The 27,702-nt window shown below is 47.2% G+C and overlaps 3 protein-coding genes across 5 annotated transcripts; 1 reads left to right on the top strand and 2 right to left on the bottom strand.

Annotated features, from left to right (window-relative positions):
• Positions 1 to 1,304: 1,304 nt before the first annotated feature.
• LOC112890246 (RRP12-like protein) lies at positions 1,305 to 8,615 on the bottom strand. Its single transcript, XM_025957153.1, has 19 exons — positions 8,014 to 8,615; positions 7,078 to 7,609; positions 6,725 to 6,979; positions 6,282 to 6,373; positions 5,775 to 5,972; positions 5,488 to 5,679; positions 5,180 to 5,401; positions 4,624 to 4,790; positions 4,434 to 4,527; positions 4,286 to 4,342; positions 4,071 to 4,199; positions 3,901 to 3,972; positions 3,426 to 3,539; positions 3,098 to 3,262; positions 2,876 to 3,004; positions 2,656 to 2,757; positions 2,468 to 2,544; positions 2,153 to 2,275; positions 1,305 to 2,073 (listed from the first exon to the last, which is right to left on the bottom strand). The coding sequence occupies exons 1-19, from the start codon at positions 8,551 to 8,553 to the stop codon at positions 1,521 to 1,523; spliced, it is 3,813 nt and encodes a 1,270-aa protein (XP_025812938.1). The 5' UTR covers positions 8,554 to 8,615; the 3' UTR covers positions 1,305 to 1,520.
• Positions 8,616 to 17,062: 8,447 nt separating this feature from the next.
• On the bottom strand, positions 17,063 to 21,498 carry LOC112879005. Of its 2 annotated transcripts, none has more exons than XM_025943320.1 (4): positions 20,701 to 21,498; positions 17,792 to 19,139; positions 17,532 to 17,618; positions 17,063 to 17,399 (listed from the first exon to the last, which is right to left on the bottom strand). In XM_025943320.1, the coding sequence occupies exons 1-4, from the start codon at positions 21,151 to 21,153 to the stop codon at positions 17,350 to 17,352; spliced, it is 1,938 nt and encodes a 645-aa protein (XP_025799105.1). In that variant the 5' UTR covers positions 21,154 to 21,498; the 3' UTR covers positions 17,063 to 17,349. The 2 variants fall into 2 exon arrangements, with proteins under 2 accessions (XP_025799105.1, XP_025799104.1); XM_025943319.1 differs by having other exon boundaries at positions 17,532 to 17,624; positions 20,701 to 21,497.
• A 1,954-nt stretch (positions 21,499 to 23,452) lies between these two features.
• Positions 23,453 to 27,169, top strand: LOC112878834. 2 transcript variants are annotated; one of them, XM_025943063.1, is made up of 8 exons: positions 23,460 to 23,866; positions 25,054 to 25,201; positions 25,281 to 25,431; positions 25,730 to 25,855; positions 25,924 to 26,004; positions 26,087 to 26,279; positions 26,376 to 26,658; positions 26,742 to 27,169. In XM_025943063.1, exons 1-8 carry the CDS (start codon positions 23,621 to 23,623, stop codon positions 26,981 to 26,983), a joined length of 1,470 nt encoding a protein of 489 aa, XP_025798848.1. In that variant the 5' UTR covers positions 23,460 to 23,620; the 3' UTR covers positions 26,984 to 27,169. The 2 variants fall into 2 exon arrangements, with proteins under 2 accessions (XP_025798850.1, XP_025798848.1); XM_025943065.1 differs by lacking the exon at positions 26,742 to 27,169 and having other exon boundaries at positions 23,453 to 23,866; positions 26,365 to 26,650.
• Positions 27,170 to 27,702: the final 533 nt, after the last annotated feature.

Below are 27,702 nucleotides of genomic sequence, written 5' to 3'. Positions count from 1 at the left end.
GTTTTAGCCTCACAGTTTGCAGACGGCCATGGGTCTTATCATCCTTGTCGCAGCCTCGCAGGCAAGCGCCTGAGGACAGTGGCTTCAGCGGTGTCGCGTGGCCATTGTTGCCAAAGCCCGACGATCCCCGGGCATGAAGGGCTGGCCGCATGAGCTAAGGTGCTCCGGCGTGAAGATAAATAAATTCGGTCTCAAACTATGCATGCCACTCAACCGGAAGGGCTCCCGATCCCCAATCGCCAGAATCGCCGCCGTGTCGTTGGGGCCGCGAGCGCGGGGACGCCGGAGAGAGGCCGGCCGCCGCTGTTCGGCACAAAACGGCGTCCAGGCCGTCCCGCGACGTCCGCCGCCACATCGTCATCCTTGCAGCCGCCGGAGGAACACTCGAGAAAGGACCTTTTGACGCAGAAAGCGGCCGCGCGATGCGGTGGCGCGCCGACGGGACGCCGGACGCGGTGGCTTGGGATACCCGGGGTGGACGGTAAATGAAATACCGTCCGCCCTTGGGGGGCTATGACGGCCGTTGGATCGAACATCTGCGGCTATTATTGATCCCCCGCCTCTGCGCATCCCCCGTCAGTCTGTCACTGCCTTGCCTCCGACTCTGCAACTGCCCCGCGCGCGCGCCGGCGGCGAGATGGCGGTGCTCGCGGCGCCGGCCGGCCTCCCTCCCGTCCGCCGCGGGCCTCTTCCGGGACAAGGGCACGTCGCCGCCGCCGCCCGCTCTCAGGAACCTCCCGATCGGGTACCGTCCCCAACACACTGCCGTAGGCCAGGAACAGTTGTTCAGTCGTAGCAGTAAACAATGTCTAGTCGGTCGGCACTGCAGAAGTGCCTCAAACTGCTGGTTGTGATCTTCGCCTGATAGTCTCAGCCATAAACAATGTCTAGTCGGCACGCAGTCATGCTGAACTTTCATGATGTTTCAGCAATGTGTTGGGCACGCAGCGAGCAACTGAATTCGTTTTAGCTTCAGAGTTTGCAGACGACAATTGATACGTTGAGCTACGCACGGTCGCGTGGTGCAGTATTGCAGTGCAACTACCACTGCTTTGGCTGGCACATTGTTGCTGCGATGGGACGGTAGAATACTGCTAGTCTATCTCTAGTGACACACACCTTCAGTACTGAACCCAAATATCTGAGAATTACAGGTGGGATGGGATCATGACTTCGAACACGATAGGGAATCGATCAACCAAATACATAGAGCAAACTGAACTATCGCTTAATTTCCACATCCATTGGCGTCCGTGGACTGTGGTTCATGTCGCCCGTGACAACTTTAACTTGCGTCGAATGCATAAATTTTAAAGAATTTACTTGCCATTAAACATGCAGAACAATCTGTTTCAATACAAACCAAAGTGTAGAGCTTCTAATCAAAACATATTCCCGTAAAATGAAGCTACGGTACAAGCACTTGTGCTTCTAAATGGCACTATACAGATCAAAATTTTGCCCCGGCACGACCAGCCAGCTAAACACAAAGCTTCATCGCCCCGTCTCCTCGACACCTCTTATTTGTTCTTTTTGTGCTTCATCTTCCCAGTCCGCTTAGCAGCGAGCGCAGCACTAGCACTCTTCCCTTCAAGCTTCTTGGTGACCTTCATGACACTGGCCATACCCTTGCGCGCAGACACCTTGCGGTCTGACCTGCGGTTCAGCAGCTTACGATCCAGCGGCCAGTACGCGTAAGGTTCCATCTTGTCTTTCTTCTTCAGATCACCACCAGCCTTCTTGCTGGTGTACTCGTGGCCAGTGTAGGCCCAGCCAGAGCTTGTCTTCCTCTTCTTAACGGACTGGCTTCTGACAGAGCTCTTTCCATCAGCATCGTCATCGTCACGAGAGACAGGCTTCTTTTTACGCTTCTCCCGCTCTTCTCTCACAATTATACGGCCTTCAGGGTCCACCTCGAAGTCATCTTCGTCATCATCGGGAGCTGTCCTCTTTCTCCCTGTTTTGAGGGCCAACCGCACTGTTTTCTGGTCAAGTAAATCTAAGGGTTCACCAGTTGATTGGTCAATGGACTTCTCCAATAAGCTCTTATCTGCTTGGCGCCTCCGACTCGACCTAGACAGGATCAACGAAAGAATATTACATCAGTTTCTAACCAGAACTCACACACGTATGCCACTATTATCTCGCATACCGTGTCGAAGCTTTTGATCCAGCGCGAGAAGTAACGGTATGCTGGGTAGAGAAGGGACCATCAGATTCATCATCATCACTTCCAAAATCCGAAAACATCTGTGTATGATTCCATCTACTTTGCCTGTAGGAAACAAGGACCAGACACTTGAGCAAACAGAAGCTGTGGGCATCATATGTTCAAAATTAGATCAAATAACAATATAACATTGATTTTGTCAATCCCAGAACTATCAATAAAATTCTGGTTTCCAGAGCTTAAGAAAACTGACAGCACAGTTCCATCAACTGAATAAGGCACTACTACCCATAATACCTTGTAGCTCCTGAGGCCATAGACATTGCATCACCATCCTCAGAAGATTTGACCTTCCGCATTTTTCGCTCATTAACCTAAATATAGAGTGTACTCAATAAGTCAATAGTAAGAGAAAAGAGGGCAGGAGAAAGAAGTGTTCCTCCTTTCTAGCTTGAAAAACAGTGCAGCATAAAACAATAGGTTACCTTCCTGATATTGGTGAGCAATTTCATATGCTCTTCGGGCATCACAGCCTTCACGGCATCTAAACCACATTTCTTTACAAGAATTTCTATGAGTGACTTGACCTAACAATAGGGATTTGGGGTCAGGTCAATACCAAGCTCCAAGGAGTGGGGGGGGGGGGGGGGGGGGGGGGGATTGCATGTTTCTCTTCTCAAGATTCTTGTAACAGACAACAGATACCTTTGCTTTGAAGGAATTCTTTGTATCACTTTGCCAGCTCAACAAACCCTCGACAACTCCCTTCAAGTGCTCATGCAACATGTCAGCTTTAGATTTAGCCACTAGAGCTTTGACAAAACCTAAGTTTGCCTGACCACAATATTGATGCCAGTGTAAGAGCTAAAAAAAGTTATAAAATGGTCAAGGGTAAAGAAATAAACTAGAATTGTGTTGTCCCTTTACTTTGACAATTTCCCGGTTGTTCCTCTGCATAAGCAAGAAAGTCTGAGGGAGGAGCTTGTACGCGATTCCAATAAGCTCTGAGAACTCATAAGTTAGCCGAGCTAATCCAGTAACGACAGCACTAATGGCATATGGAGTTTGACCAGACACCAGACCGCCAGCAACCTAAATATAATATCCGACAGAGGTAAACCAAATTATAAATGTGTCTAATGTTTTTTAACATAACATAGCAAAGTGATCTCATAATACATGGAAGAACAAATCAATTTAATGATTGCTGAGAAAGTCCGCCTGGGAGTGGTTAACACAATTGAAATATTAGTACCATGCCAAAAAACTGGTGTAAGCTGTCCTTCCCCTCGTCATTTTCAGCATCTTCACATGCACGAGCAATTTCAATAAGCAAGTCATAAGCTCTGTTTCTGGTTTTCTTATTTGCCTGTCAATAAACATCAGCAAATAACTGTTAATCGCTTTTTATTGCATAACACAAATGTAGTTGAAGAAGCTTTCCCATCAGAACAAATGAGTAGTTTGCTTGAGCAACCAATGCTAGGCTTCGTGATTACACACTGACATTTTTTCTCAAAAAGGCGTTAAGCGAACTACTAATGCAGCTCTATCATTCTGAAAAAAGGCAGGACAGTTTTAGTGTTTACGATACAGCAAAAGGCTAACAGAGTAATAGTACAACTGTACAAGTGTAGAATTCATTTAACACAAATAATGCACAGCAAAATGCTCAGGTGGCAAGCATCCTAATGGAGAAATTTTGCAAAACCAAATGGAAGTTTAGTTACCTCTTTCAATGCGAGAAGTATTTCGGTGATGAAAGAACTAATAATGTCCCTCTTTCTAACCATAGATGAATCCTGCAGATAGACAAGTGTATAGTTCTTCTTACTGCTCTCACGGGTCAACATGCATATTTGTCAGGAAAAACAGAACAGAGTTTTTAGTTTTTACCAACCTTCAAAATGTGAACAATAAGGTGATAGAGACATTCAAGCCTGTAGCGTTTCGAGGGAAATTGACAAGGCATCGATGAAATCAACAATTCTAACAGGACATCCAAATTCTTTTCAACAAATTCAGCATCCTGAAACAATAAACATTCAATTAAAAATGGAACTTTACTTTTGTTACATGCAATAATTTATATGAAGAATGAAAGCATTAACAGACCTTAAGTAGCATTGAAAGGACCTTGTATGCTCTCTTTTGAATCAAAGCATCACTGTCCTAGAAACGGAAAATTATCAGGCAAACTGAAATTAGATTCTTGGTTACATGGAAAGAGCAACCATAATTTACATTAAACCATATTCTGTACCTTAATTGCAGGTTTCACATAACTGAATAGTACATTGATAGACTTGGCAGCCAAACCAGGCATCAATGAAGCTGCAAAATCCAACAGTAGTGCCCTGAAATCAAATCAACATTTAAGATCAGCATCAGACTTCAGCCGGAATCTATCTACAAATAGACAAGAAATGGCAAGAATGTAAACTCGTGCAAACCTTGTCATGCTATTTGTGTTGGAGTTGGTTTCAATTTGCATCGAACTATCATCCACTGGCTCTGCATTAACAGCTTTTGTGGCATCCAACAACTTTCTTATTGAATCAAGGAAGAACTTGCCAACAACATCTTTGTCTGATATGGATGCTATCTCACTTATCGCAGGCTACAGGTTCAATCAAGAGGGGGGAATATGCAAATTACGTACATTGAAGTAACATAACTGAAATGCAATCAGCAAATAATTGAACTAAAAGACTCACACAATGAGAATTATAATTTCAGTCCATAAAATAGCAGATGATAGTTTGGTTCCAGAAAAGAGTAGTTACAATAGTCAGGGCATGCAAAGTTAGATTTCACTCTTTATATGCAACTTCAGAAGCCAAAACAAAGAATTCCCAAAAAATACAGGTGCTTAAAGTTTCTTCAGCCAGTAAAATGGTATCATGAGCACAGAAATATGATCAATATTTCATTGGGTAGCTAAGTCTTTTCAAAAGAACAAACGAAATCAGAACAGAGCAGACCAAATAGCACACAGCAATAATATACCTGCAATAATCCAATAGCATCCTTTGAAGACGTCAAGAATATAGAACAAAGTACATCCAAAAGATTTGATGAAAAAGCACATATCGCTTTCAAGTTTTCCTCTGCCAAATTCTTAGTGTAACGTTCCTTTGCTCTTATTTCAGATTTGCTTAGTTCATCCTCAGAAAGAATATCTTCTTCTCTAGAAACTGACAAAGCTTCTTTGTTTTGTTTAATCAAAACCTGCAGAGACCACAAGTTAAAAAATATAGAAGAAATTACGAAGGGCAAAACAGTTACTGTAATACAAAGGAGCATATGCGGAGCACCTGAATACTGGAGCAAACAATCCCACGCAATTCAGGCTGGTTTTCGAGAGTATCGCATAAAACACTTTGTAGAACTCTAAAGTTACTTGAAGTATCACATGGATAGTTGCAACAAGATGGCAACAAAGACCACAGAGAATATACGTAACCTTCAGCTCTCTTGGCGGAGAAAAGCTTGTCATCCTTCAAGAGCTGTTCAGATGATGTTTTCTTAACATAGTAAGAGTGCAGTTCAAGATAGAAGTATTTTTTGTAAAACGCACAGAATTTTCAATGGGCGCTAATACCTTAGTAATGCTTTTCTCTATGGCTTTAACAAAACCCAGAACATCTTTTAAGAAAAAATGTAAACTGGCACCAACAATATGCTTCTCTAGAATAGGGAGAATCCATTCATTTTCATCACATAATGACCGAATCTGAAGAATTTCAAGAACATTCTTTGGCCCCATTGCAGCAACTGCTGAACCAATACATGCATTGAGCTGCAGAATAAAAGTAAATGGATGTGAACCAGGTTAAGCAATCATACAGAGACCAAAAAAAATTCTGGCGGAACAAAGGCATGCAAGTGCACACCACTATCTATCATCTATTTTCTTAGCAAGATCTTAACCAGCATAAGATAGCATGAATTAGGCAAAAGTATGAGTTATAAAGTAACTCTAGTGCATAGCAGCCTTGATTGCCCCAAGCAACATCTGTGGCAACTGGCAACTGGCAAGGCAGATAAGCAAGCAGGATTGAAGTCTCTGTGTAGTTATACACTGAAAACTTATACGGGAAAAATATACCTGCTTCCGAAAAGAGAAGTCATCATCTGACATGTTTTGCATATCTGCCAGGTTCTTGAGTGCTTCAGGCAATAGGTCAGCTGAAAACTCTCCTGTTTTTTATGTTAGGCATCAGCTCAGAAACTCATAACCCTTAAAAACATGCACATAACTAAGTGTAAAAATACAATAATTCAATTTGTCAAAAAAAATGGACACAAACATTCAATTGATTTTGCAAGTAACAGTGAAAAGACCAAGGACAGTGGAATTTACAAAAACATGATGCCTTTGTGACAGATAAGACTCGGAACTTCAAATCGTCAATATCGCTAAGATATCAATATCGAAGATGATCATCTATGCTTCCCATCATAACAAAATTAATAATACGATGCAGTCTGAAGCATATTAACCAATCAATATGAACGAGGGAGGATATGCTAAGGCACTGAAATACATACCTAACTTGTCAAATGTCACTGAGATTAAATGAAATGATTTGTCCCAAACATCACTATAGTGGACATCTAGCAAGCCTTCTAGGATAGCACATATCTTCTCTATGACTGTGGGATCCGACTTTAACCCTTGACGTCTAGCCTTGATCTGAGCAATGCCCTGAGACACCATGGTTTCATCGATGCAATTATCTATTAAACCTCTAAAAGCCTCCACAGATGAAAACCTTGCCTCTTCGAATTCACTTGATAATATATCTGGCAAGCAATTATGAAAGAAAAAGGTATGTCCATGGTAATGCTATGTAAGAATCATAGACCAATTAAGAAATGGTAAAGGTTATGAGAAGAGCTACCTCCAAGTGAAGTAAATATCAATGGAAGCTTTACAACGCATATGTTCTTATTTTGATTGTAAATTTTCTTAGTACCAACAAGTAAAAGCCGCGCAATTGAAGCCATTTCATCTCCTGATTTCCTTCCTGAAGACACTGACAGCCCTAAAGAGCACATAACGTCCAATAACACATCAGATTTGAGCTGTAGAGCTGGACTCTCACCAACGGCATTCAGAATCTCCAATATACTCCTTGTCAAGATTGGTTGCTGCAGATCTAACAATGCTTTAAAATATTTTAAGATGGTATTGGAAGGCTTCGATGCCATAAGGGGAAGACAGCATTTCAGTCCATTCAACATATACAGGACCTCCTTAGCCCCCTTAGGCCCTTCTTCTGCTACACCTGTATTCACTGCACTTGAGCCTCCAGCAAGAAGCAGAAACCGTTCAAAGCACCTTGTTATTCCTTCACTTGCTGGAACCAAAACTGCTTGTCTTTGAAAACTTTGGAGAACATCTCTCAAGCATGAATGAGCTTGCTTTCTCACCTATAACACATCAAAGTAAGCTATGATTTACTCTCTCTCAATAATTAGTCATGGACTAACATATTTCGGCAAAAAACCAAGCCTCTTGGTGTCATGTATTGAGTTATGAAATATACTTGTTCATAGTCATTTGCTAGATATTATAAAAGTGGAAAGTACCAAACTTCTACTAGAATTGAACGAGACTTTCCAGAATTGACATAATTATTAAGTTGCTTTGCATCTGTAACCAGGCAAAACGCAGGGCCAAAACAAGACTTTTTTACATACTAATGAACCTGAATTTCCTACAGCCAAGTTACACAGGCAGCAGCAATGGAACAACCCAGTGAGGAATGTCAATTTGTATCATGGAACAGAACGAATTTTTTTCACAGCAAAAGTTTGAGAGCGCTTCGCTTTACCTTCGGCCGTTGATCAGTGGCGAGCCTTAGAATGACGGTATAGAGAGGCTCTACTGCCTCCCAGTTCGCCCTGTCCCCCGCAGATATCAAATGCGCCAGGCACCTCAACCCCGCCCTCGCGCCTGAATCGGGCGTCGAAGGGAAGTCGAGCACGCGCACCACGTCGTCGGCGACCTCACGCCCACGGGCGCGCACCACGGCGGTGGGTAGGGCCGGCAGCGCTACGGAGAGGAACGCGAGGAGCGCGCCGGCGACGTGGCGGTCGGCGCCCCCGGCCCCCGCGCGCGCCAGCGGTGCGAGCGCCGCGGCGGCAGCGGCGAAGTACGCGACGGGCGTCGGTTCGACGCCCCGGTCCCTGACGGCCTGCTCCATGGCGGCGGCGGTGGCGCAGAGGTGCTGGAAGTCCTCCCGCGGCGAGCCGCCGAGGCGCTCCAGGATGGCCGCGGCGAGATCGGCCTCCCCGTCCAGCAACGAGAGGTCATCGTCGCCGGCGGTGGACCGTGGGGTCTGCGGGAGCTCAGCCATGTCGACGTCGGCCATGGCGGGCGGGCGGGCGGGTGTGGGGGGGAGCCGCACGCGCGCCGGCCGAATGCACTGGGAGTTCGGAAGCCGACGCGCTAGGGTTTTGGGGGAATTTGGAGGAGACGGGCTGTGTTAAGCTGCGTGTTTTGTTTCGTTGGCGCGAGTGGGTACTGGGCCTTGAGGTGGGCTGGACCAAATTTAGGTGCGACGGATATGTTGGGCACAGTATCTTGTTTTAGTCTTTGGGCTGGAGAAGAATTTATGGGAGCTTTTACAAAGTGTGATGACAGGAGGAGGACGCCTGTTCAACAGCGAAGTGAACCTTGCTCAAAAAAAAAAACAGCGAAGTGAACCACTCACTGCAATGAAATAGGATTGGGGGTACGAAAGCCTCAACATTGACAAAGATTATTGATGATCAAAATTCTAAAAGCACCCGGATCAGCTGCCGTAAGCTAGCACGGCACGTCCACACCAAGTTTCCTGACGCCGTGCTCCTCTGATCAAATAAATTTCGATAAAGTAAATAATCAAGTGAGCATCCACATCCTTAATCAGGGTGCAATCGAGGCAGGCACAATCTTGGCAATTTTTTTTAGTAGGACTCGTTATGGTTTTGGAGCGAAGAGTGATTTGCGCTGACAATCCTGCAGGAGACATTTCGTTGACCGTGAGCTCGTCGTCTCCGGCGCCGGGCTGCCGCCGTCGTTCATGGCAATCCAAGGCGCATCGCGAGAGGTAACATTATGAACTCAGCATATGACCCATCGCGGTCGGCTCCGGCACCGAGCTGCGTTGGTCCTGGTGGCGCGGCGGCCGTCCCGCAGCGCTGCCCCCTTCCCCGGCGTCCTCTTGCGCGGTCACGCCTTTCGGCTCTCGTGGCTGGCGTATGTCCTCCGCCGAGCCCAGCGAGTACTGCAAGGAAGTTCAAAGACGAACTGGTTCTCCGTCCGGAAGAAGAGCAGCCGAGTCCTGGTAGGCTCGCACGTCGGTCCGCGGCCGACGGCGGCAGAAGATCTCAACGGCCGGCGGCGGCCGAGGAAGAGACCGGCGGCCACTTGGATATTTTACAGAAGACCCTCTAATCGGATCGCGAATATTAATCTCGATACTATATTTTACACATACCCCCCTAAATCGGATCGCGATTACTAATCGCGATCCGATTTAGGGGTTATGTGTAAATTGGTTTGCAAATTGGTCCCTGGTTTTGCTTTCTATCGTCGTCCTTCCATAGCAGTGGCCGTTGCTCGCCCTTCCGGCCGCTGATGGATGTGGGTTTTCCGGCGATCCATAGCCATTAGTGCACGCGTATTTCCGGCAGAAACCTCCCGTACCCTTGCTCCTCCGCTCCCGGCAGTAAGGGAGAGATGATCGTGGCTTCCTCTGGTCCGCGCTGCTGATCGCAAGATGTTTCCGGAACAAGCAAGTAGGCGAGATCCTCTGATGGCGACATCACCACCAGCCCCGCTGTTCAATCGCCTGCACCATCATTGAGCACAACGAGGGGCCAGGAGCTCCGATCCATCCATCCCGAGTTCGATACTTGGTTCGGAGACCGGTGGACTTACTCTCGTTGCGATCACCAATTGCTCGTTGTTCTTGTTTCCGAAAATGCTGTGCCATGCGAGGTCCTCCTTTCCAGCCAGCCTTGCATGTGGCAATACCCAATTCGTTTGAATCTGAGATCTTCAGAGTCATGCTCCTCCTTTCCATCCTCCCTATCGAGCCCTTTGGTAATTGGTAGAATCTCTCTCCTGTATACACGCACGCCATCTTGATCCTCTTGAAAGACCGTGGAGTAAAAAATCTCGATCCTTTGAAACAAAGTTGACGATTTGGAAAGGTACCATGGCTTGTGTGATGATTCAGGATCCAATTGAACACAAGCACACATCAGATTACTGTAGGGGTTCGGTTGTTGCAGACAGTAGGCAGACAGACAATCCTCAAACCTCTCAACACAATTAGGTCAGGTTGGGCTAACTATGGAAGACGATTGTTTTAGCCCGGTAGGCTATCTGCGCCGCGCCAAATCCTAGGGGACCAGAGAGAAGACGAACCCATCTGATCTAGCCATTGACCCCTGTCCAGCTCCAACCTCTCGACACCAGAACTGACGGCCGGGCTGGGGCGCCCAACCCACGACACCAACCGGGGCAGCGCGCGTGCATTTGTTTAGGATTCCCGTCGCTGTCCCGCGCGCGCACGCCGTGCGATCCGATGCCACCGGCTCTGGAGAACCTTGTCCGCACCCGCGGCGGCCGCACTCGCGTGGTTAGACGCTAGCGCGGTCACACGGATGCGCCAATTGTTCCACCACCAAGAGGGGGCATCCTGCAGCTGATCGTCGTCACCTCTAGCTTATCGATCCCTTGTTAATTAAGGTCTCATTTGAACATGGCGGTGCAGGACAGACAACACGCTCTGACTGACATCAACATGACGGGTGTCGACGGCACGTCGCGCGTGCCCTGGTTTAGCGGTAGCCACTGTGGCTTGCGCTCCGAACTTTTGTCTGCAACCCATCGTCATAATCTTCCGGCAGCATTTGAGTTAGTTGTTGTTTAGTTGCTGCAAGTTGGCACGATGACCGGCGGACGATCGAGTGGATGGACATGAACGCACCAGCAACAGATGAACTGACCGCCAGTGCCAGTGTGCCACCCCTGATCAATCTAGTTATCTGGCATTCTGGGAGGCGGCGTGCCGGCGTCCGGCCGGCGACAAGATAAGAGCTACAGGTAAGTGAGTCGATTAGGTTAAACATGTGGCTGCGACTAAGAAAACCAGTGGTGATCTGAACCTGTTAGCTTGCGTTCTGGAGGAGCTAGGCGCCCCGGCCAAGCTGACGGTCGCCGTCGCAGGGCCGGGCCGACCGGCCGGTTAAACTAGCATTACTGCCGTCATCGCCGAGTAAAAGGAGCATTCTTTTTACAACAAAAAACGGAGCATTCTTTTTTACTTAAACAAGCGCAAAAGCAGCAATCCAAGTAAAACCTTGTCCGGTTAAAGAATCCAGTTCAGACAGCGACTAACTGCAACCTGCAGGAGGCTTCTTCTTAAACTAAGCCCCGGTTTATTAGCTCGGGCGGGGAGATGGCGCGGATGGAGAATTAGAGATCCCACAGCTGGTTTGGTGGTCTGCCAATTCATCCCATTTGATCCATGGAAAGCAAAGCATCCGAGGCGGCGGCAGGTGTGGCTTCCCTTTCACCCGAAAGCTTGGCCCTTTCGCGATAGATAGCCATGCCTTGCCACCGCACAAACCACTCGCCCTTGCTGCCTATATATACACACATGCCTGGCAACACTGCTGGTATAGCTGCCAATCTATAGCTCATCTAGCATTCCATTTTTGCTAGCTTCCGTTCGCAGCGGCTCATGAGGAGGGGCGAGCAAACCCTGCTGGAGAAGCAGGGCACGTGCTCGGTCGATCGGCCGGGCAGCAGCCCGCTGCATGCATGGTCGATCGATCGCAGCACGTGCGCTCCTTCTCCATCATGGATTCTCGCCCCGTCAGTTCGCCTTGCGCTTCGCAATGGGAGGTCGATCTCACCGTTATCGGCCGCCGGTGGATCGACGGATGCGTCGGTAATGAGAAAATACACTGTCTCCTGCTCCACTTCTTGGTTATTAGGCAGGAATTATTAGGTGGGGTAGCTGGAAATTGAAGGTTTGGCCAGTAGCAAGGTCGTAGATGGTGTTCGACGAATCCTTGACCTAGGCATTTGTCATTGGAAAGTCATGGGAGCTCGTTGAAACTTCCATGAAATCTTTAGTTCTTGTGGGGTCACAATCTTTTTTTTGCTAGTAGGTCGTCCAAAGTAACACTAAGACGCATCGATTTGAACTGGTTCACCTGAAATTGACAAGTGGCGCCGTCTATAAACCTTTCGCCTGTCAAAGTTGAATTCCTCATCTCTCCGATTAGACACCTTTTTGAGTTTGCATAGAGAAATGGTTATTTTTTTCTCCAGTTCGTTGTCATTACAACAAAATTTCCAGTCAACTCCAATGCATGGGTTCACTCCGGTGGCCCAATATGATTTACACTAGCTGGCCGGGGGAATAGAACTAGCTAGGCTAGTTGGACTAGGGTTGTTAGGTAGGTCTAGCAGCATGGCTCAGGCTTGGATGCTTGAAGATTTCGAGTAAATTACTAGTCCGGTGGTTCGGTCAGTATAAAAGTGATTTAGACCCTATTTGGAGCAAATGGAAGCAGTGGAATTTTTTGGTGGATTGTGATCATATAGGAAAATTTACTAAAGGATTGCACCATATGAAATTCCCCTTGATTCTCTTGGGATGCGTGCAACCATAGAATTTTGTGTTGCATCCAAATTAAAGCCTTCACCAAAAACATTCATACGTTTTGAATTCTTGTAGGACTGCCAATTTTCGTGCAAACTTAATATATCCTATGTTTTTTTTTATAATCCAATACATGAAAATCCTGCATTTCAAAAGGGCTCTCAGGTGCGGTCTTGTTTGGATACATTCATTCTTTCTCAATGCATATATGGATCGGAGTGGAAAATAAACTAATTTTAGCCAACCAATCCCTCCTAGTACGTATAGATTGAAAGGGACGATGAAGTATGCAAATGAAGCCTGCTGGAAACAAATGCCTAGGAAGCTCAGGTATGTTCTTCCCAACCCATATACTGTTCCAACTGAAAGGTAGCCATCTGGTCAAAATCACGCGGCAGTGTATGTACTCGAGATTGTTCACGACATGCCTATGTTTCCTTTTGCACGTAGAGTGGTGTGAGACCTACACGTAACCACAGAAATCGACCAGGAGATGCTTCTACGTGCAAGCAGAAGGCACCGATCGATGACCAGTGTTTTAGTACATCCCAGGGTGTCCAATCGATTAGATGCTGGCGCTGGACATCTATCTGTTCCTCCACGAGTGGCCTAATAATTGTCTCTTCCATTTCGCTGTTCCTAGCATAGTCCCTAATTTCTAAAATCAGTACTTGCATCATCATATCGAAGTGCATTAATCATCCATTTCGTGACAATTCCAAATATTTTATTTCCCCATTGATCGAGACAGTGAAAGATTGTACTAATTTCAGAATCCAATGTTTAGGATCATGGGTGTGAAATGCATTTGCCCTAACCAACACGACATACTGTATACAAAGTATTCTTTTCACTGTCACGGTGCTGCTGTTATCAAACTTATTGAAGATTTAGTCGTGGATTTGAAAGGAATTTTAAGGAGAAGATGGGAGAAGGAGGAAGATGAACAGTGAGATTTGGGGGAAAACTAATGGAATACACTGGATCCTTCCATGTACTATGCCTTATCTCTTTATAGTTTTTACACTTTAGCCCCTAATTCTACCTATATTTACAACATACAGCAACACTCCCCCTCAAGATGGGATGAATATATCATATAGACCCATCTTGCTACAAAATCCAGAAATTATCTTCTCAGGCAATCCTCGGGTCAAACCATCAGCCACTTGACTAGCTGATTTTACATAAGGCAGGCAAATTATTTCTGCATCCAATTTCTCCTTGATAAATGACAATCGATCTCAATATGCTTGGTTCTATCATGATAAACAGGAGTGTTAGCTATATCAATAGCAGCTTTGTTGTCACGGTATAACATCAAGGGGCTACTCTCAAACAATTTTAATTCAGTGAGCACAATTTGCAGCTATAACAACTCACACGTACCATGAGCCATAGCACGAAATTCAGCTTCTGCAGTAGAACATGCAACAACACTTTGTTTCTTACTTCGCCAAGTTCCAGAGGTTGAACATCTATCATCTAAAGATCCAGGCCAATCAGCATCAATATAACACTCAACTTGTAGATTTTCTTGTTTGGTGTATAAAAGATCCTTCCCCGGGCAACTCTTAAGATATCTCAAGATACGATAGACAGCCTCCATATGAGATGACTTAGGATCAAGCATAAATTGACTCACCACACTTACTGCAAAGGCAATATCAGGTCGAGTGTGAGAAAGGTATATAAGTCTTCCAACCAACCTTTGATAACGTTCTTTATCCACGGGAGTCCCACCCTCTTTACTTAAACGGTGATTTTGCTCAATAGGTGTGGCTGCAGGACGACAACAAAGCATACCCATTTCCTTTAATAGATCCAAAACATATTTTCTTTGAGATAGAAACATCCCCTTGGGGCCACGGGATATTTCAATTCCAAGAAAATATTTTAATTGTCCCAAATCCTTTACTTCAAACTCTTGAGCAAGATGTTTCTTCAAATTGACAATCTCATTAGTGTCATCCCCAGTAATCACAATATCATCAACATACACTATTAGAATTGCCACCTTACTAGCACATGTTTATAGAATAGTGTATGGTCAGCATTACTTTGGAGATAGCCTATTTTGAGCATTAATTGTCTAAAACAGTTAATCCAAACCCTTGGGGACTACTTCAATCCATAAAGAGATCGATATAACAGCAGCACCTTTTCATTTGTTTGACTTGTTTTAAAGCCAGGTGGTATGTGCATATATACTTCTTCATGAAGATCACCATGGAGAAAAGCATTTTTTACATCCATCTAATGTATTCCTTATCGAATTCATCTTGGCAACGGGTGCAAAGGTCTCATTATAGTCAATCCTATAAGTTTGAGTATATCCTTTTACCACGGGACGGGTTTTGTATCTATAAACCTTCCCATCGGATGTATGTTTGATAGTGAAAATCCACTTGCACCCAACATGTTGCTTACCTTGTGGATCTCCACAAGCTCCCAAGTTTTATTTTTCTCCAATGCCCTCATCTCTTCAAGCATTTCCTCCTTCCACTTAGGATCCTCTTTGGCTAATTTCCAGTTAGTGGGTATGACTATAAAATCAAGAGAGGCAATAAATTCTGAAAGGATGGGCTGCAACTTTTGTAAGAAATAAAATTGGAGATGTCATGTTTGTAACCAACATAATGTTTAAGATGTGCTCGAACATTAGAAGATCTAGTTGGTTTTCTTGATATTTTAAGTTGCTGCTGGTGCTCAAAGATTTTACTAAATATTTTGCAAAGCTTCTCCATGCTAGAATCTGTTGACAGAATAAATAAGAGTTTCAGTTTTAAATTAATCCGAAGATAAAACATGACCACGACAAAAAGTGCGTACAGAAAACGAACATATATAAACATGCTGATCAAGCGATTCAAGATAAAATATTGCAGCAGCAAGATCAACCCTAACCAGATCTTACTAGGTATGAAAAATATAGTTAGGGACAGAAAACCGTACGTTTCTAGGCTGACCGGAATAACCGGGTAAAGAAGATGACGGCGACAATCAGTACCTCCGCGTGCTTGACGACGCCGAGTCGCGCCCCACTGACGAGGAGGAAGACGAGCCGTGGCGACGAGGACGTAGAGGACGACGATATGGAAGCGTTCGAGCAGTCGCGCAGAGCGCTTCCTAAAAACCTTATTCACCCTCTCCCGGTGCAGGATCGCTGGGGATGAGGTTCCGGAGACCTGCTCTCCCGATCGCCGGTGCACGCCGACGAACGGGATGAAGTAGCGTACGCGGCGGTGCAGCAGGCAGGCTGAGGTGTGAGGCGCGTTGTGCGTTCTATGTTTCTTGTATCCGGCACCCGTGCGTATTTATAGGAAGGAACCGCTAGGGTTTTTGGCGTCCCGAAAACCAAGTCGGTTACGAGTCCCAAAATTCCGCGCGTGATATCCATAACAGATTCAAAGTGGCAAAACAAATGTGCAAAAGGAAACCGCGTTCCCGCAAGGATTGGACCGAAATTTGGCGGACCATTCATGCGCACGTCGCGCGCGCCCGGCCCAGCGCAGCGAGCGAGCGCGCGTGTTTTCTTCCTTCTTCCTCTCACCTGTGCTTGCAAGAGCATGGAGAGCATCCAACTATTTAAGTTGGATTTTCTCCACCTCCACAAGATGAGGCTAACTTGTTGCCATACAACTTTACATTAACAGCCTTTGAGATTTTATTAGAATTATAGCAACATCTGTTGCCTTCGCTCCACTAGCATCTGACATACTGCTTAGCTAGTTGTAGCAAATAACAAGGCAACAGTACCTCAGAGGATGAACTCACGTACTATAGCAACAGTAAGATGAACCAAATCGAGGAGGAGCGACGGGCCCCTCGCACCCAACTAACTTGTTGATGATGACGCTTGGTGTGGATGATGACTATGTTGTAGAGCCTGATTCAAAGAGTAGCAGTAGTACAGAATAGCCACCTTGCCACCAAATCGTGGCTCACCAACACAAGAATCTCCCATAAAGTTGATGAAAATGGAGTGGAATCCACAGAACTAACCTGTTCTTGATACCATATTGAAGATTTAGTGGTGGATTTGAAAGGAATTTTAAGGCGAAGGTGGGAGAAGGAGGAAGATGAACTGTAAAGTTTGAGGGAAAACTAAATGGATCAGACTCTGCCTTATCTCTTCATAGTTTTTACGCTTTAACCCCTAATTCCACCTATATTTACAACATGCACCAACAAAACTGATGACAAAATCTGATTGCGACAATTCATGAACCATGATAAGATCACCAGAAAAAACTGGAGAAGATTCAGAACTTCTCCATCTCTAGCCTTTCATGCACGAGCACGATGGATGGATGTATACAACAACAGTAAATCTACTATTAATATATACATCTGGCCGATCACCCAGATCACTCCACAAACTCGTACCGGCATCGGACAAGGAAACAGCATGTGAGATACAGAAGATTTCACACAGCAACCTAATTTTAAAACCTTTATTTCTAAAATTTACAACGGCTACACTGGCAACATCTTGAATCAACCCCTACCACAGTTGAGCGATCGAAATGAGAAGAATGATCTTGGAGCTGCAATAGCAAAATCAAAAAGCATGCATAAGTTCGGTGCCAGAGAAGTGAAAAGAAAAAATGGCCTAATAGAAAGTACACAAAATGCGTGTCAGATCAAGACGTTAATGTAGGCAGCAGAAACATGTTTACCTTTGGGTGATTTCTCTTGTGGAACTATCTCAGCTAGTTCAGATTTTGCAGGAGAAGCAGCTACAAGGCTTTGCAAAGAGCAAGTTGCTGAAACTATACCAGCCGGTCCAGTTGTTAGTGTCATAGTTAAAGAGCACAGGTTATGAAAAGAGCATGTAAAGCTCTGTATAAATTTTAAGAACATTTTGTTTTTAAAAAAGAAATCATAGGGATGCTAAGATGTCATGAAAAAATTCAGAGGAAAAGAGCATTGAAATTACCTCGTAGAGACACCGTGTAGCCATGGTTAGTATCATCAGAGGCAGCATCCGAGGAGCCCATCCTGGGTTTGATCGAACCAACGGACTGCCACCCTCCGCTCGTGCTGTCGTCGTCCGCCAGCGAGGGCACCGACGGCGACGTGCAGTCGATGACGGTGGCCTCCCTGCCTCTGTTCTTCTTGCCGAAGCTCAGGAACTTTTTGAATCCCCTCACTGTACCTCTCGGCGACCGCGCCGCGCCGGAGACCCTGCTGCTCGCGCTGCCCGGCGACTTCGGCGTGCTCTTCTCGGCGCGCTCCTCGCGCTTCTTCCGCAGAAGGACGGCGTCTGCTTCTAGCAGCCTCTCGATGGACCGATCCCGAGAGCTGCATGATGGCCGCGCGCTCAGTCCTGACCTGACAGAGAGCAAAGACTCGTCGGAGCTCTCCCTCGCCGGTGCTTCGTCGGCATTCGTCGTCGCGATTTCTGCGGCGGTGGCGTCGGCTGGTGCCGGCATCTCTTCGCCGTTCTCTTTGTTTGTCCTCATGTCTGAATCTAGCGCGGCATCCGAACAAGCCAATTTCAAAGGTTCAGGAACCGTCATGGCTTGCTCCTCGGCGTTGTCCTTGTTGATGTAGACGTAGCTCGGCTCGGTCTCAGAGTCACTGGTGATCTCTCCGTTGGGACTGCCAAGCTTGTCAGATGAGGCGTCGACCTTCTCTTCGCAGAGTTTCTCGACGTCAGCGTTTTCCGCTTCAGATTCGCCGTCTGGCACAGGCACAGCTTCGACCACCTCGACGCGCTCTGACTCCGGCGAGGCGGCTCGCGCGTTCGCTGCAGAGGTGACGTCGCTACTGTCATCCTTGACGAGAAACGGCCTCGGTGGAGAAGCCTTCGGCGTCTCGCCATGGGCAGGATACTCGCTCGAGCTGCTCTGCACGGGCGCAGCCGCCTCGGCTATCGGCAGAGCAGCCTCTCTGCTGAGAGCCTCGAGGCCGCCGGAGCTGGCCCGTCGGGGCAGAGATCGCGGCAGCTTCGGCCCCGCCGTCGTCGCTGAGACGTGTCCTTTGACGGAGTTCTTGCGACGTAAAGACGTCTTGGGTCTCGCCGTCGCCGTGGTTGTCGCCGCACCGCCGGCCGGGCGCACTCGGTTATCTTTCCTGCCTTCCGCAGAGGCGTCTGGCTCTGACGGCGGCGGTTCTTGCGACAGCGCCCGCCGCCTCCCGGGGTCGGAGCGGTTACTGTTCGCGGTGATGGAGGACGAGAAGCTCCTGGTCCGCGCGTGCTTCTTGCCGGTGATCCTCCTCGGCGCAACAGCAGTGTCCGAGCTTCTTCTCTTGTCGTCGTCGTCGGTCCGCTCAGTTTTCCTCTGCACGGGCCACAGCGACCCAGTTAAGCAAACATACTCGCATGAATTTATTTTCTTGGAATCACGACTGCCTGCTTATACTTTTAGTGGAATTTCAAACCAATCGTCAATTTGTTTTCCATGTCTAAAATTCTTATGCACCCTATAAAAGAGATGGAGCTCAAAGCAAACCCGACAAACACGAATTTGACATATTTAAAAAGTACTATGCCTTAACTAAATAATAACTACAAAATTGGAAAAAAATAATGGAAACAATCATCTGATAAAGTTAAAATTTTCCTGAAATTCCAGCTCCGAAGTATATCATCTCTCCTTTTTTTTCTCAAGTCAATGGAAACAATCATCTGATAAAGTTAAAATTTTCAACCAAAAGGTCAGATTAGCCGACCCGTATATTTATATGCGACAGCAACGCAGCGTGTTTGAATGACCCGCACGAATAACATTTCTCAACTTTCGGCAGCCGACACGACACGGACGGGCTCATGTCACGGAATGTTGACTCCTCCACACGGCAGCATCTAGCAAGCAAGTACTCCACAGGTACTCTCTTCTCTGAACCATCGAACCCGTGCTTAAGCAGAGGCACCAGTAAACCATGGATAAGATAAGGTGACGCGGTTGAGCACCACCACGGCACGGCGTACGTGATCACGCGCGTCCATTCAATCGCGTCTCGTACGATGTGAAAAGTTGCTGTCGACAACCGCAGTCTGAACATGATGCTGCCTGACCTCAAGGGCAGACGCAGACGGAAAGGCTTCAGAAGGGATGGCCATTTGGAACCTGATGTGAGGAGGCTTCAGGTTCTAAGCGTGACGTGCTTTTATTGACGCACGGAATCTGGATGCTGCTGCCGCCTGCTGGCCAGGTTCTGCTCCCAAATTAATTGTTTGCCCACCCGCATTTATTTTTTTTCTTTCTCTCATTTTCCTTTTGGAAATGGCTTCTTTCTCTCAACTTTTGGAACATTCTAACTTGGACGTCGCAGGAACGTTGTGTTCAAGGAGTGTATGACTGTATGTTGCACTCATGCGTGATGGAAAAGAAACAGAGAAAACTTCTAACGAATGACGTTGAGTATCGGCTTCTGGCAAATTGCAAGCAGCGCATGCTGAAGAAAGGAAGCCCGAGATTCTACTTTTAGCTGGACGTTAAGAACGCTGGGCAAATAACCGGAATGTGTCGCATCGAATCATCGATGTGTCGCCCACCCTATACCCATAGCTCGATCATCACAAGGATCAAGTGGAATCGTATGAAGACCAGCTCCATACGCCTCCGAAGAAAGGACCATCAAGTTGGGACACGATTATCAAGTGGAAATTATTGTGGTAGGAATAATCCACGAAGCTGGTAAATGAAGAACTCGAGATGGAAATGAAAAACCGTGGCACCAGCGCTTCCCTCTTCTAAAAACGAGATGGAACCGTCAAAAAAAAAAAAGGGACCCGTTCAGGGAAGGAAGCCAAAAGAGACGGCAACGTGTCGTGGCGAACAACCGCGAACCAGGAAACGTGCAGCTTGGCATGGTATGGCACGTAACAGAATTACCTACCTCGTCTCCGGTGGCCGCGCCGCCGTCCGTCGTCGGGTCGCCGCCGCCCCCGGGCGCCCTTTCGGCGCCCGCGCCGGCGCGGCCGGTGAGCTCGAGCTGCGCCCAGAGCGCCTTGACCTCGGCCTCCTTGCGTTCCATGCGCGCGCGCCACCCTTCCCGCAGCCGCTCGTCCCTCCGCCGCACGTACGCCTCGTACATCCTCCCCCTCACGTCGCTGCTGCTGCCGCGGCCTCCCGCCTCATCAGCCTCCGCGGCCTCGTACACGCCGCCGCCGCCGACACCGCCCGTACCGTCGTAAGCGGCCGCAGCGGCGTCGTCGTCGCGCTCGCGCGCCGCCGTGCCGCCCCGCTCTGCGAGCCGCTGCCTGTACCCCGCGAACTGCCGCTCCAGCTCGGCGGCCATCGCCCACAGGTCCGCCACCTCCTCGCCGCCGGAGCCGCGGCCGCGCGGCATGATCCCGGTCGGTCGTCGATCGCCGCGCCCGGCCTCGTTGACGCGCGCTCGCGGTTCGTCTGGTCGTCACGTCGGCCGGCTCCTGTGCACGCGCGCGTGGGAAGAAATGGGACGGGCGGTGGCTCTCGGCTAGCTCTCGGGGTTGGATTTCACGTCCGGATTTTGACTTTGTGGTGGGGAAAGGGCGGGAGGGAGGGGAGGCGATGCCGGGCCGGCCGGCGGGGCGGTGGTGGCGTCGTGGGGCGCACGCGCGGCGGCGACCGGCGGGTTCGTTTGTTAAACCGACGGCCGGGCGAGGTGGGATTATTTGGGGAAGCCTTCCGCCTCGCGGTCGCAGGGTGGCTTGACGGCTCGGCGGGTGGGGACGTTTGGGTGGGCCGGGCACCGCGCGGACTTGGCGTGGGCCAGGACGGCCAAGGTTGGCATGCCCACGGGTGGCGTGGGCGGTAAATGTCCCAGTGGCGAACATGCAGGACGCCTTCGACCTGAAATTAAATCGAGCGCCATGCAGCCCAACGCAAATACCGACTATTGTGTAGGTCTCATCTCGCGTGGGCATGTAACACGGCGGGAATCCTATAAATCTTTTGAAATATTTTATCTTCCCCACCTTCCAATATTTAAAATTCGTGCAAATAATCACGGCTGTTGAATTCACACCTAAACCCTAACTTCCTCTCTCTCCTGCCCGCCGCCTCCCCGGCTGCCCGCCGCCGCTGCCCTGCGCGTGCCCCCGCGTGCCCAGCTCGCCAGAGACGAAACGCCCTGTTCAACATTTCAATTTTAGTATTTTCAACATTTCGTGCTTCCAATTTCAATATTTCATCTTTACAGTTTTAATATTTTAAAAGTCAAATGTTGAACCTATTTAAGGAAAATATTAAGTTAATTCTATCCAAATGTTGAATATGTTTTCGGCAGCTTAATTTATCTGTATAAGATAATTGAGTCAAAATGAGTTTTAAAGATGAATTTGCTTATCTACACGGCGCCCTGCCGCCACCGCGGAGCGGAGGCACGGTGGCGTGCGCGGCGCAGGGTCCGGGCGCCATACCTTCTTCCGCGGCCGGCGCGTCGTCGCCCCCTGACAAAGACCCGGTTCCCCTGCTCGCGACGGTGCGCTCTGTCCGAGAGAACGTGAGATCGAGCCCACCGGCCGGCGTACGGACACCCCAGAACAGAAGGGCCCGAAAACGCAGGGCGCCGGTGCGTCTGCCTCTGGTGCTCATTTACGGCGCCCGCGATCGTGTCAGGGGCACCCGATGCAGGGCGACCAGCCACGCTCGTACGTGCCGCATTTATGCAGTCCTGGCGGGTCGCGTCTCGCTGCCAAGCTAGCCTGCTGCCTCTGTGCCTGAACGCCCTCCGTGAAGAGTTTATCCCCGGGCAGTACTGAACATTAGAGTAGCCTGTGCTGTGCATGAGCATGACTGCATGGGATGCTCCTCGCTTTTATGCTGCTAATGATCTTGCTACTAGCGGTCACGGGAATCTAGTGGTACGACAACTGGAAGCAGGGGCCAGGGCACGGACTGTCAGCGCAGTTAAGTGGAGCTAGCGACGACGCGACCATCCTTCGTCTTCGGAAATTCCCCCGTACCCTATTCTCCCTTCATCCGGAGCAGCCGTAACTTGGGCTCATCATGGTTGCGTTGCCGGACGCAGGGGCGAAGCTGCATGCAAGCGTCGGGGGTCTGCCGACCTCGACGATTTTTCGCAAAACCAGTGCAATGAAGCAGACCGCGGCGGCGTTCTCAGCTAGCTTCTCGCCCCTGGCCGGACGCTGTTTTTACTGTTGCTGGCCAGGACATGCCGTAGCTGCTACACGAGGAGAGCCCGGTTGGATGGCTCATCAGTGTGTTCTTTCGTTCCACAGAGGCACAGACGGCGTTAATACTCTTATCAGATTTGTTGGAATTGGAAACAATTTTCTAGCGCTTCAGTTTCATAACGAAGCAGTATTCTACGTCGTGAGTTGTTAGTTTTTACACTAAATATCCTTGAATTTTGACAGGGATATGTGAAATTTATTATCTACACGGGATGCCACAAAATAATTGAGGCTTTGACCAAGATCCCATGGAACATATGAAACCTTAGCAGTTTAACTATATCCTATAAGACCTGCATTCATAATTCCACACATTTATTAGAAATTATAACCGTAAAGATATACTTTAAACTTCTTTTTGATGGGTGAGCGTCGCTGAGGTCGTGAGTCCTGACTCTTGACTCTTGGTTTACCGAAGTCCAAAATAAGCCATGTCGTACGCTGTAGGCCCAGCTGTAGGCACTAACCCCTGCCGTCTGTCGACCCCCATCGTTCTCCCTCCCCGCCACACTCTTTGCTCCGCAGCTCCTATGGCGCCTCCTTGCTCAAAACCCTAGCTCGGGATTCTCCCCTCCCGCTCCCCGCCCATCCGCTACCACCGGCTCCCCCTTCTCCCCGCGGGGGCCAGGTGCGGGCATGGAGCACCACCACAAGCCCGGCCTGCGCGTGCGCCTCCGCATCACCGCCGCGCGGCGCCGCGCGTGGCTCTCCGCCGGCCTGCGCTCCACGTGCCGCAAGCCGCCGCGACGCGACCCCTCGGACTCCGTCCACAAGGTCGCGCGCCGCGAGATCGGCGGCGGCCACCGACGGCCCCCGCGGCCCGCGGCGCCCTCCTCCTCCTCGTTCTCGTGCCCCGAGAAGTTCCGCAACTTCCAGCTCCAGGTCTGTGCTCCGCGCACCCACCTCGTAGCTGTAGGTTCCTGCTATGGTCTTAAAGAATCTAGTGGCGGCCTATAAACTCCTGTTGCCAGCTGATCCGGGAACACCAGCGGTGCTTAGGGATTGTTAACTCAGGACTTCAGGGACTGCCCTGTTCGGTTTGATCCTTACATAATATGGTGATACCTGTGGAGGTCTTAGTATAATGGTTAGAAACTGAGTAACTGATGGTTGGGTGAACTGAAGTTGCTTCTGACAAGGTGTGGGTGTGGTTAGATCTGGGACTCCAAGCTGCTGTAGGAATAGGTTCCTAACATCCTATCAAGGTTCAGAGTGCAAATAGCTTGACACACTAGTTCAATACATAAACCGCTGACATGTTGTCGTCAGTTTGCTGCACAACATGCGGTGGAAGTGAATATAGCTTAGAATTTTTAAAACTTTGTTTCTCCTTTTTTCCCCTTTTTTCTGTTTTTTTTCTCAGTTGTTAAATATCCAAATGCTCCTAACTTTGTGTACAGTTATCCATGGGATTTATGAAAACTGTTATTTCTGAGGAATCTAGAAGACTAATAAATGCCAGTTAAATTGCAACTTGTGGGCTTTCATCCTTGTGACTAAGTGGATACCAAGACTTTTATATTGTTCAGCGAATTTTGGAATAACCACACCACCGCTGTAGCACATCTGTGAGCATGAGCTTACCAACATCAACATGTGAGCAAATAGTAACTCTGACATGTTGCGTTTCTGTTTTTGCATATTATTTGTTAACATACTAGTGCGTGACAATCTTGTACAATATGTATTTTGTCCGGTTGATTGAGTTGGAGGTGCAAGAAGAGAAACTAAGTGTATTTGACTTAGAAGTGTTGTTTTTCTTTTTCCTGTCTCAAATTTGACCTAGTACTGTTTGCAACTATGGATAGAAGGAACTGAAAATACACAATTTTCAGTTCGATATCTTTTGAGATATGGATGTTCTTATATTGATCATCCAAAAGAGCAAAACTATAGTATGGAAATTTTCAAGTGGGCAGCACATGTGTCCAAGATCAAAGTTAAATACAGACGACACACACACAATATATAAATGAAAAGGACTTCTCTGTGTACTATCTGTTGTGTCGCCACATATGATTTAGTTATTGCACTGTAATTTATGCCTTTGATTGAAATTGTCTGTGCAGGAAGAATATGACACATATGATGATGAAGTCCATTTTCTTGTCCAGTTGCCATTTTTGTGGACTAGAACCAAAATTATTGAAATTGTTGCAGCAAAGGATGTTATTTTTGCACTTGCCCAGTCAGGTTTATGTGCTGCATTTAATCGAAGTAAGTCTCATGCTTTGCAGTATTTGATTATGATTTGTCTCTGTTTATGTTCCTAATAACCTTCTTATCATGTTGACAGCAACAAACAAGCGCATATGCTACTTGAATATAAGTCCTGATGAAGTTATTAGGAGCTTGTTTTATAATAAGAACAATGAATCCCTCATCACTGTTTCAGTTTATGAATCAGATCGTTTCAGCTCGTTGAAGTGCAGAACAACTCCAATAGAGTAAGATACCTCACTCATTTGTCCTTGACCTAGTTAATGTATTTTGATTTTTTATTGCTAAGCTGTTGATCGTCTTGGTTTCTGCAAACCATGTGTGCTATTATTTCTATGCTTTTCTTCATAATTGCTGTGCCTTTTTAAAAATTATCAGTAGGGCTATCATGGCTTTTGATGCTGGTACGTTTGTTAAGATGCTTGGCGCTTCTTTGTATGACATGATCAGTTTGGTAGAAATTTTTAAAGCATTTTTCAATTCATTTCGACTTATTTGTCTTATCTGCTTGCAATTGCTTTTTAGGTACATCAGAAGAGGCCAATTGAATGATGGATTTCCTTTATTTGAAACTGAATCATTAAAATATCCTGGCTTTGTTGAGTTTGATGATGTTAATGGCAAAGTATTGACCTTTTCGGCGCAGGATAGGTAAGTGACATTTTTGCTGAACAGTGTGACAGCAAGCATATGCATTGTTTAACGCTTCTTCTTTGCAGTACATACAAGGTTTTTGATCTAAAGAACTACAACTTTCTGTATTCCATATGTGATAAGAACATCCAGGAGATAAAAATAAGGTTTGCTGTCACTGATCACTGATAAATTCATATTTGATTTAGGTGTTCATATCACATTCTTACCCATATTCTCTTCCATCAGTCCTGGAATCATGCTCGTGATATACCAGAAGACAAATTGCCATGTTCCACTGACGATATTGTCAATTGAGGACGGTACTCCGCTGAAAACCTTCAGTCAGTTGCTGCATCGAAATAGAAAGGTTGACTTCATTGAGCAGTTTAATGAGAAGTTGCTCGTGAAGCAAGACAAGGAAAATCTCCAGATTATTGATGTAAGCCACCATATCTTTTCCTGTTAATTCTTTCTTTCATTGTGGGGGGCTGCAATTTGCATTTCATTTTTTGAACTGACTTTAGTTCTTGACCAGGTTAGAAACTCCGATCTGATTGAAGTCAACAAAACCGAGTTCATGACCCCCTCAGCATTCATCTTTCTCTATGAAAACAATCTATTCTTGACATTCTGCAATAGGACAGTTGCAGCCTGGAATTTCCGTGGAGAGCTAGTTACATCATTTGAGGATCATGAGTTATGGCACCCTAACTGCAATACAAATAATATATACATCACTGCTGACCAGGACTTGATTATCTCATATTGCAAAGTTTCAAAGCAGGCCACGGATTGTGCTGACAGCGAGGCTGGAGAAGGTATAGCTAAGTTCCAGTCAAACTAGTAATTTCTTGATACTATCTCCTTTACTAATTGGAATAAACTTGCTGAACTTTTTCAGTTTCATCCATGGGATCAATTAACATGAGCAACATCTTTACGGGAAAGTGCGTTGCGAAGATCTCCCCCAGTGATCCTACTCTCACAATTGCTCCTCGAAAGAGAGGTGATAAGAGCAGATCTACTATCCATAGCACTGTTTCGGAAGCTCTGGAGGACATCACTGCTCTCTTCTACGATGAGGACCGCAATGAAATTTACACTGGGAACAGCAAAGGGCTGGTGCATGTCTGGTCAAATTAACCTTGATATCCACCCCCATCCTTGTACATACCTCTTGTACCTTGTTTCCCCGTATAGAGCAAAAATGTAATGCTCATCCTGTCTGATTATAGTGGTACTGTAACTTAGACAAGATATCATTGGTAGAATAATCTGAATGTAGAGTATGTTTTCGGTTAATGTATTTTGGCGAAAAGGTTCTTCACATATGGCGATTTATTCAAAATCTGGTCCAAGTTTCTTAAGTATCATTGGGAATACGGAGGTTTGCTCTGATCGATCATAGATGTATTGTTCTTTTTCCTGGATAGCTGTATCCGGTTGCTGCATGAGTGGGCACTGGGCAGTGACTTTTAGCACTCAACTGATGGCGGCTGGTATTGATGCGTCGGCCAAAAGATGTCTTCCAAGAATATGATTAGTACATTCGACATTTCCTTTAAGCAATTCACTGTCTGAAATGAAAAAAAAAAGCTTCGCAAATTTCTAGTACATCTTGTTTAGTAGTAGTCTGCACGAATCTTCGTGCATAACCTGCTCCTCTCCAATGATTGCTACCATTACCGTCTCTCTTACAGCTGATTAATTAGTCTGCAGTAACAATTTCCCTCCGTGTTTTATCTACGATTTCTCCGCAAACTCGCAGCCCTAACGAGTCCCTGACATGTGGGACTCCTGCTCCTTATCCCCACCTCTCAGTAGCACGCACCTTCAAGCAAACGTCAGCGCGGCGTGAGGGC

The sequence above is a fragment of the Panicum hallii genome, chromosome 1, assembly GCF_002211085.1.
Source record: "Panicum hallii strain FIL2 chromosome 1, PHallii_v3.1, whole genome shotgun sequence".
In the NCBI taxonomy this organism is placed as follows: domain Eukaryota; kingdom Viridiplantae; phylum Streptophyta; class Magnoliopsida; order Poales; family Poaceae; genus Panicum; species Panicum hallii.
This window is presented reverse-complemented; position numbering and strand designations above follow the sequence as displayed.